Here is a 10,676-nt window from a genome sequence, read left to right on the forward strand (position 1 = left end):
TATATCTATATATATATATATAGATATATCTATCTCTATATATATAAAAAGGTCAGCACCACAGGTTGTCCAGCTTGCATTCTGGACAACTAACAAAACCCCTCAACAATTTAACCATAATTTAATAGATTTATGGCATTTGGTTTACATATGTTATAAAGCAAAGCTATTAAAACAAGGTAATTAACTTTGCTCACTTTTGCACACAAAGTAATAGTTCAATAAAATGAAAACCAAACAACATTCTTTTAAAATCAAAACCATCCTCCCAAAGTCCTAAATCCCAAGCAGAGAGGAGACCCAGCAGTTGAAAGAGTGGTACAAGATATAGACCTTGGCATAATTTTACATCCACCTCAACCAGAATAGGAAAAGTGAAAGCATTTTATATATATAAAGCAAATTTATATATATAAAGAGACTAACTACCAAAAACAGTTAGTAAAAGCAAACAGATTTCATCGTGACACACAGAAGGAGTCAAAGCTATAATATTTTCACTCCTCACTGCTGTGTAACTCATTACCAGCAACAGGATTTAGGAAATAAATTAAGGGAGATTACAGCTTCTTGGTGTATGCAGCAGAGCTGCCAATTTTATTCTAATATCCTTCGCCTCTGGAATTTGTGTCTTGCCAGATCAGCCAGTAGGGACACTTTAGCAGACTCTTCCTATCCCATCCCTAGCACACTGTCTTTTATATTCTGAGCATCTTCAAAAGTAAAAAAAAAACCAACCCAAACAACCCAGACTCCTTCAAAAACAAAGAATACTCATGTAGTCTTCTCCAGAAACCATTTCAAACTGATTTCCAGAAGGTCAGGAAAATTAAAAGGCTGTTATACTTGTACTGAAGATTACTAAAAGAATAAAAGATTTAAAAAATACATTAGTAATGTGCTTGTTTGTGTTGCACTTAGAACGTAATATTTTAATCAGATGTGTTAGACATTGCATGAATTTCCATACTAGAATCCATAGCTTCAGAAGCTGAAGCATCATTATCTACTTTCTGTTCCACAAAGGCTTCTGTTCTGTCTGGAGACTCTACCCTGTTTCTTGCTTCTGTTACCCCAGGGTGATTTTTTCGCAAATGCTGGTTTAGTGTACCCTGGAAAGGAAAACATTTTCCACAGATCTCACAGCGAAAGGGCTTGTCATCTGTGTGACCACGAATATGATACTCAAGTTGGTCCTTGCGGGTATATTTCTTCCCACAAAACTTGCACACGAAAGGAGTTATTCCCATGTGCAATCGCATGTGTCGATCAAGGCTCCCTTTCTGGTTGAAAGACTTTCCACAGTAAATACAAATTAACCTCTCACTGTATGGATACCAATGACCTCTCGTATTTCTTTCCCGTGGACTATTTTCATATCCTGGGTTACTCACCATGGATTCACTGTCAGCCCCTTGCAGCAAGCCCTGAACATCGCTGTGCAAGTGACCACTGGATACCCGTTTTTGGCGTGCACGACCCCCTCTGAAACAGCTCAGCATTGACCTCGAAGGACTCGTATTGCTCAGGCTCCCGAAGGCTTCAGACACACCTGTAGCCTGTGATGAGGCATGGGTAAACGAATAAACATGTTGTAAGACAGACCCATAGGAACCAACATTTACTGCCACCACTTGCTCGCCATCCACCATTTCAGTATGATATCCGTCATCGCCAAGGGAAGAGCTATCAGAGCAGCTTGGCCTGTCAGACTTTTCCATTTTAACTTTCACCTCTGCAATCTGACTTTCCCTTACTATCAGGTCTCCTTGCTCGTGATCACCTTCAATCTGAATCTCATATTCTGAGATGCTCCCACTGCTTCCTCGATCTGAATGCCCTTCTTCTTGCAGACGACCACGTAGCGTTTTGCCTGGAGTAGTTTCCATCCTAAGATCGCTGCTTGCTGTCGACTGTCGCACCTGAGAGCAATAGGGGGGAGATATCTCGATAGGATTGGCAAAGTAGCTGCTGTCTTTAACTCCGTTGCGATTTTCTGAATTTTCTTCAGCACCAATAGTGACAGAGTCAACGTCACCAACACTGATCTTTGAATGAATGCTCTCCAGTATCTGTGTGCATTTATCAATGACGCACTGCATCTGCAGAAAGCTAGCTGCAGTTAAAAAACTAACAACATCTTTCAGCTGTAAGGACATCCTTCCAGTGTAACAAAAAGAAAGCAACTGTTCAAAAACATTGGGATTTTTAATAACTGATATTGATAAGCCACTCATGGTGCTTAATGCTGAATGGTCACGGAAGTATGGAGAACTGGCAGCTAAGACAGCTTTATGGGCTCGAAATGGCTGACCCTGAATATGCACAATTATGTCACATAGTTTTCCTTGCAAGCGGAGTTCATTTAACTGGCTCAGAACAGTGTTGCTGTACTCAGGCACATCAAACTGAATGAAACTGCTGCTGTCCATTTCTACTGATGTAAAGAGTAATCTGAAAGATAAATGAGAAGATTTATAACTGAGAATGAATACAGCGTTTGCCATTTAAAAAAATAAATGCTTGCACATGTTGAAGTTAAATTACCACATTGATCTGTTTAAGGTGTATTACAACAAAACAGTTGGTATAAATACTTGATATAATACAAAAAGTAGAGTCTTAATCTACCCATTTCTTGCGTTTCTATATTTTGAATTATCCCTCTGCAACACTGACAATTCAATTGCTCATAATACATCACAGGCTCCCTGGGACAGTCTATGTCCTAAAAGGAACTTTGCAATTTCACTCCCTGGTAAGAACTGCAGAACAATACCTCCACCCTCCCAAAAGAATATTAATTGTATAGTTTCTAGGCAGGTTAAAACCTCAGAACCTTTAGCAGCTCTTCAAGCCAGACACTACACTAATACTTGCAGGGACCTGCACTGCTAAACTGGCCAAGAATGATTTTTGGAAGATAGTTCACAAAGTTTGAAAAACCTGCTAGAGAAAAGCCACAGGCGTGCACGCACGCGTGTGAGTGTGTGTATACACACACAAATAGTTTTAAAAACCCATTCCTTAGGTCTATATATGTCAAATTTATTTCAGAGGAAAAGAATAAACTACACCAGTGACATTTCTGTTAAAACATTTACCATGTCAGAAAATAATATTGATAATTACTTAAAAAGTAAAAATCAATCTTTCAATATTCACATCACAAAACAAGGAAATCCTAGTGAAAGGAAACATTTAAATGTGGATTCAATTCCAAACTATTTGCCCAGTGTGTCAGAGGTTCCCAGATAATAATGAACTTGTGTCAATATGTGAGGCAGCATTTGAAGGAAAACTGTTTGAGCCGCCCATGGACTTTCAATTTTTTTTAAATTTCCTTTTGTGATTTAATTTTTTTTTTTTTAATAAACCTTGATGTGAACTTTGAAGCTCATTGGACACAGCAGTGATTTCCTAGCTAGGATGACGTGACATTTAAATTCTAACATAACTCAAAAGCCATGGGTGGTCAAACTTGCCTGATACCCTGGGACACCATGTTCCAAGAGGCTTTAGAGAAATATAAACATTTCAAAACAAGATCTAAAGAAAAGCACTTTTTTCATAGAGTATTATCATAAAAAGCACACACAAACTTGTCCCCCTGAGAGTGTCCATCTGTAGCAGACATCATCTTACATTTCCCATACTGGGCCCCTAATCAAGTGCCCAAGAATCTTCAGACTTTTATTGCTATTCTCGTTCTTACTAATGCAGAAGTCTAAACACATAATATTGCCACCATACCTGCTTTTCCAATTGAACAAACAGATCTCAACATCATCCATTGACTTCTGATGCAGGAAGCATGTCCAATGTATCACAACATACTAGTGGATTTTTTTTCTATTTATGTCTTATGTTACATGCTGTAATGGGACATATGAACAATTGAAATCAAATTATGAAAATTCACGTACTCTAAAAACAAAATCAACAGGTAGGAATATGATAAAAAGCCTACAAGGAAGAACTGGAGCTACATCAGCTGACTGTCACTTAAAAGTAACATTCATAATCTTCACAAATGGAACTTATTTTCAGCAGAGAAACAAGATAGCCAGCTTCCTGACTCGACTAACGTTTTGTCTGACTTCGAAAACCATCAAAAACTCACAGAGCATTCAAAGTCAGGTTATCAGAGTTGCTGAACATGTTCTGCAAGATACCAATGTGTCATAGATTAAAATGGGTAAATCAGACTTCATTGACAGAAGGGAAACATTCTTTCGCTCTCAGGCGAACTGCAATCTCAGTGGAAAAGGTCCTGGAACTGAGGAGGTGGCCAGTGAACACCACATGCAGAAGCAGGTGGGGCTGTAGCAGGAACAGCACTGGGACTGCAGTAATTTTGCTGGGGCTAGCACCATGGCACCCTAACCTTCTTGCATCAATTTGGGAAGGGAAGACCCAGGGAAAAATCTAGGCATCACACACATCAGAGAAGCAGGCACCACTAGCAATGTTTTATTGATAAATAACAGCTGGAAGACCTTATTTATACACATAAATTCCCAATGTCACTATCTAGAAAAAAGAAAAGTAATCTATATTATATTCTCATACACAAGAATTTTTTATTTTATTTGTATACAGAATCAAGTTAGCAGTTCCATAATCAAATTCCAGTAGAATTAATCAAAACATTGTTCATCAGGGTACTGTACCATAACAATACTCAATTATTCATCAACGCTGGCAGGCTAGTAGCTCTTTCAAGACAATATGGTTGAAGTATTTCTGAAACAGTCCTGGAAGATCATTACAGTTTGAAAAGGCTAATGAGCAACCCCCAATTTTTTAACAGCTTCCTTCAAGTTGAAATGTCTCTCTAACCTCTTCTGTCCTGGAGTGAGGTGAGTAGCATTAAACTGAAGCAGAAAGGTATTCTAACATGCAAGGTAACTACGGACACATCTGCTGTATGTTCTAAAGAAAAAAATTATCTCTACAGTTAACCAGACGGTCATAAGGAAGGTTTGCTTCCCAAAGCCATGAGAATATAATTACTTTAATTCATGTAACAAGTCTTTAGCAGAGATGAATTAAAAAAAAAAAAAAAAGTAACGTAGTCAGAAGTCGTGTCTGGTACCTCCCGCAATATTTCAGCACATACAGAGGTAACCTGTGTTCTTTAGGTCCAAGACAACAGTAGAGTAGTTCAGAATTAAGGTAATTTTATTTGTATTATACCAACTCAAGCACTTGGGGGGTAGTGAGAACTAAGACAACTCACAGCAATGTTAGATGTCCCTCATTGTTAAAAAGCAATGCATTTTGCCTTGCTTTAGCTTCCACCCCTGGCTGTGGGATAGCTCAATGTTAGGTTAAGGTCCTGTAAAATTTAAGTCTACCTCTGGGCACCTGTCTATGCATAGGCCCTCTCTTAACCTTCCTGCATAATGAGATCAAAGTGTTTAAGGTTTTCACAGATAACTATGTACCCAAGAAATTGGCTGAAGGCTTTCTAGTTCTAAAGCACCAGCCAGAACTGGACACTAAGTTCGCTAAGCCTTAGCAGCGCTCTGTGTTGAGCCTCCTGTCTATTTCTGTAGGAGATGATCCAGTCACTCTCAAAAGCATCGTATCAGTTCTCATTGCATCTGCATTACATTTATTCATCAGGGTCTTCTACACCAAACGTAGACCATAATACAAATTTACTAGTAGTGGACTGGCCTATGCCTTCAAACAAAAACATTCATTGAAGTAACCTGTGCATGTGGAGAGTGATACACATTTAACATTTCTCATTAGAATTCAAAAGAAACTTACTTTAAAAATTATGTTCCGTGAAAGCTCTTATTGCACTTAAAAAAACAAGAATAGATCGTGACAAAACACATTTGGTATTCAATTTTACTGACATCATACAGTAGCAGCAGGGAAGCATCATATAACTACAACACGAAGCTGTGTGTCTGCCAGCGTCGTATTAGTTTCTGCTTCTAAGTCTGCACCTGTTTAATTTCATTCACTCACTGATGTATGATTTGCTGTTCTCATAGACAGGTGAATGATACAAATTATGCTCATTTCAACTCATGCAAAGTTGTGAGAAAAGTTTCCTTGCATTTTCTTTAGCTAACTCAGCCACATGGGTTCATTGGGGAAAAACACACATTACAAATCATTACTGCTGTAGCATGTGTCTGAAAATAGAAATACACAGAAAAGTTAGGAGGATCATAATGAAAATGAAGACTAAAACAAAAAAAGGGCTCCGTGGTGCCAAGAGTGGATACTCCATATTACTGCTCAGAATACGGAGAAAAAAACAAGAAAAGAAACAGGTATTTATATAAATCAGTGCACTCCTCCCTTGCATTTTTTAGGATTCAGTATTTACTATACCATCAATGAGAACTTCAGACATCATTGCAAAAATGTGTCATTGTTCAAGAGAATTTTAACCTCACAATGTAACCCTATCAGCTATGATCATGGAAGTTTTAGGGCAAAAATCTTAATCACCCTCACCCCTTTTAGTTTGCATTTGCCTTAGTCTTCAGATTTACAGCAGCCACAATAATTAATGCCAGTTGCCCCAAAGAAAAACTGCAATCAGATATGTCACAGTCTAGGGGCATTTCTGAGACAGTCCTCTTTAAATAATCTTTGAAAACAGGGAAGAACTGATCATATAACCTTTTACCAGTTTATACCTCTCATAACAGTGAAGTATGATATTCTCTTATAAAAGTCAACATATAGTGCCCTTGGATGGCCTTATGTAGCGTGACACACAGCACGGCTGCTTCACTGAAAATCTGGCCCCTGAGGAACGGTCAGCTTCCCTACAGATAGAAAACAGAATTTAATACTGCAGTCATTAAAAAAAAAAAAAAAAAGCCACTCTCCTAACAATTGGGATAATTTTGTGCAGAACTACAACATGCTTACAGTAATATAAACAGTACTATGTAAATATGTAGCACTGTTTTTTGCATCAGTTCTTCCTAAATTCAAGCAGTCATTTTCTTAAGAACTCTCTAGCCTTCAAAGACCATGAAGCAGACTAAATTATTTTATATTTATCTCAAGTGAGATAATCAGATACTACTGTTTTTTTATAGATTTAAAAATTGATTGCACTAAAGGTTTTTTCCAGAAACACACACAATAAATAATAAAAATAGAGCCATGTGTATTTTCAGCTCATCCGTGCAACCTATTTTCTGGTCTACACAACACACTGCCAGAGGCATCCTCCTGGTGACAGAAAAATTTACCTAATGACACACTTCTCCATGTAATTTATGCACTAGAATAATTGACATACATAGATATATTATTTATAAATTTAAAACAACTCCTTTAAACCATGGAAAGGATGACTGGGGGAATGCTTCCACTTGATACTTTAGGGAACACCTGGAGCTTAATGGAAGAGATATATAAAACAAGCGTCTGTCTCCTCACTAGGTATTTCTAAACTTTGACTGCACTACATAGAACTAACATTTAAAAGCTCTTTAACATAACATTTATCACATAAGTCATAACATTACAGTAAGCAAAAAATTGTTGAAAACTTTACTCTTTCTGAATTTGGTCGCCTAGATGTTATCTCATAGCAGTAATTCACAAGCACACGGCTGTTAACTAAAACCAAAGACATTAATGACACAAAGCAACAGCCTTTAACACAGGTGGTTAAATTCCAAGTATCTGCTTGACCACACAAAGTGATAGTTTCATTCTTTTTTTTTTTCAAAGCTTCCCTTGAAGGGAACACTAAACAGGCATGGACTTACTGCTCAAGTGTTTGTCATGCCAAACAAGATCATTTCTTAAATCACTCTTACTTATACTCCTCTCTTTTGTGAACTCTTGGCTTCCAGAAAATTACAAAGTTGAATTCTAGAAGCATTATTATCTATAGAATCTAGATAAATCAAACAACAATCTTTGCTTAGGTTGATTTGTATTTTCTTTTTAAACTCACTTAAATACATTTAAACTTATACACACTGGAGAGTACAGCTACAGGGACTGCTGCATACAAAGATGAAATTTGGATATCTCAGAATAAATGACTGTCATGAACTCAGATGGAAGTTTAACAAATAATTGATATGCAGATCCTAAGAGATGCTACAGAACAACAGAAAATGTTGTTAATATTTCTGTTGCAGCATAGGGTTTCATTTTGTTTGCAGCTTCTTCAGCGCTGTAAAATGCACTTTATTCATGCCATCTTTTACATCTACAGTGATCTCAAACCCCTTTCCAGCTCAGTTCAACACATCATTCTGTTAGATTCGCCTCTAACAGTTAAATAAAACTGCCAATATGATTAAAACCAGCTAGCACAAGCCTATGTTTACATATAAATTCCCCACACATACTTTTGTTATTGTTAAGCTCAGTACCATTAGTCTACAGTATAATTGATTCCTGATTAAAAAGCCATCCCCCCCCAAATCAGAAGTAAGCTGCCTTTCTAGTAGTTTAATAACAGAGTAATGCTAAAGTTACAGAAACGACCACATCTCTCAGAAAAAAAAAATGGCTATGGAAACAACTAGACCTTTTCTTAACAAAACAGGATTTCAAATCCTCATTCCTCCAAATGTTAACCATTCATGAATCACTCTATAGATTTAATTCACAAGGTGTGCCAAGTTTTGGGAAAGTCTGAACCAAGCTAAAAAAAGTGCCCATTAGAATAAAAGGAAATATAGACAGTTCAGCCAAAACTTGAAATAGTGAATTACCTGTAGTAAAGCATGCAATAAAAGGTGCATATGTCTTATTATCCAACAGAAAACAGCTTTGAAAGTGAGTCTGCTTCACTTCTACTTTAGACTAAAATACAGAATCTGTCATAGTAGTGGAGGCTACATGACAATTTAAAACTTCATTACATTACCTCATAAAAATGCAGGAAGACCCCAGTTTCCTCAGAAACTGAAGCCAGTTGGCACAGGCTGAAATGTAGTTACTAGAAAACATAGTTCTTGCACACTTTCATCTGTAGATATAAAAAAACCCACTACAGTGAAAGTCAATGTCATTACTGCTCTTCTGCAGACAGCGAGGTAACATTCTAAAGTACTAAAAATCCACAGGGAAATCAAAAGTAAAACTCATGGCTGTCAGGCAAGCACTCCTAAGGTGTTGCAGAACACAATCCCATAATTTGTATGGGTGAGCAATACATTAAATCCCTACATTTTGTGCAGAAATTTTTTTACTAATTCGGACTTTTGTCTAACAAAAATGGAAAATGATTTATATCTACATCACCAATGAATAGAAAACCACTTGAAGGAGTGGATAATTTTAACATTAAAATTAGAAACAATTGATTTATATGCATGTATACATGCACACACATGCTAATATCGATAAAACTACAAGTCTATTCTCAATGCTCAGTATGGTGCAGCAGGGAAATTATTTGAACTGCGTATTTAGCATTTCACAGGAAAAAAACCACAAAAAACAGAACAAAGGAGCCTCTTATTTGAGCAAATATCCAAACAAAGTAGTGTGAAACTGAAGTCCAAGGGCCACCTTCGTCCCTTATTCTCAAATTGTCTTCCTCACAATTGCTTGCCTGTATGGAAGTGATTAAAAGAGTAAAAATAAAACAACTATTGATGCATAAACAAAGTTTCACCCAACAATTAGAAACCTCAATATAAATAATATCAAATTTTGGCTCTAGAAGTCAAGTTACTACAAATGCTGCTACAGGCATATGTCTATTTCTGAATACTGAAAAAAAAAGTTACTAGAAGGCAAACTGGAAATAGTCAAGATCAGCAAAAATATTGTGTCAGATAAATGAAACAAAGGCATAAATAAAAGGGGCATATTTATGACACATACACTTTAAATCATCAAGATCTTACAAGTAATGATCATAAAGTTTTATTTTGTGCACAAATTTCATAATATACCCATTATGTAATCCTAAATAGCTACTATCCACAATTTCTGACAACTTTGAAATGCCACTATATTGGTATAAAAAAAACCCCAGCTGAGAGCATGAGACTTGCAATATATATTCACCCAGAGCTTTAAGAAGTGGAGAGGGAGAGGACAGAGCTTTTTTTTACCCTCTGCTATTACAATAATGAATGATTTGCTACCAAGGTAATACCAAGGTGATTAGCATTATGCATTTTAATCCATCTACATTTTTTTTTTTAACCTTAAGTCACTCCCTATCAAATCCTAAGTTTTTGGCTCCAGTGTATCTTTTTTTGAAGCAAGGAAGTAGCCACGTTCTCTAGCTATCAGCAACATTTTTTGCAGTAGATTTAAGCAGCTCTGAAGAGCACACTTTCCCAGTATCTTCCCTGTCTGCTGCTCCTGGTGGACCGTAGCTCTGGTGGAACAGGCAGTGAAGCACCGGCACATCCCGACCCCGTCCTGTAACCGGTAACAGCTCTAGTGCACCCAATCCCATCCCACCGACTGCTCCTGGCACCCAGGCTCTCCCGTATCGCTGTTTCCGAGACTGTTCAGGCGTGTTCCAAATTCACTCTCAGCTTTGGCTTATTCTAAAATAAATCCCACCCTGCACGCCACGCGCGCCTGCGGGGATTCGGAAGCGCCTTCGCGATTACAGAGACGGGGGCTCCACGAGATCCCCCGGCCCCTCTGAGGGGGCGGCGGCAGCTGGAGGGTCCCACGGCTTCGGACACGAACGC

At 37.7% G+C, this 10,676-nt stretch overlaps 1 protein-coding gene across 1 annotated transcript; it reads right to left on the minus strand.

Moving 5' to 3' along the window:
- Positions 1-749: 749 nt before the first annotated feature.
- ZBTB34 (zinc finger and BTB domain containing 34) lies at positions 750-3,794 on the minus strand. The gene is made up of 2 exons (XM_010169661.1): positions 3,754-3,794; positions 750-2,454 (listed from the first exon to the last, which is right to left on the minus strand). The coding sequence occupies exons 1-2, from the start codon at positions 3,792-3,794 to the stop codon at positions 933-935; spliced, it is 1,563 nt and encodes a 520-aa protein (XP_010167963.1). The 3' UTR covers positions 750-932.
- Between the last annotated feature and the right edge of the window lie 6,882 nt (positions 3,795-10,676).

The sequence above is a fragment of the Antrostomus carolinensis genome, unplaced genomic scaffold, assembly GCF_000700745.2.
Source record: "Antrostomus carolinensis isolate BGI_N321 unplaced genomic scaffold, ASM70074v2 Scaffold47646, whole genome shotgun sequence".
NCBI lineage: Eukaryota > Metazoa > Chordata > Aves > Caprimulgiformes > Caprimulgidae > Antrostomus > Antrostomus carolinensis.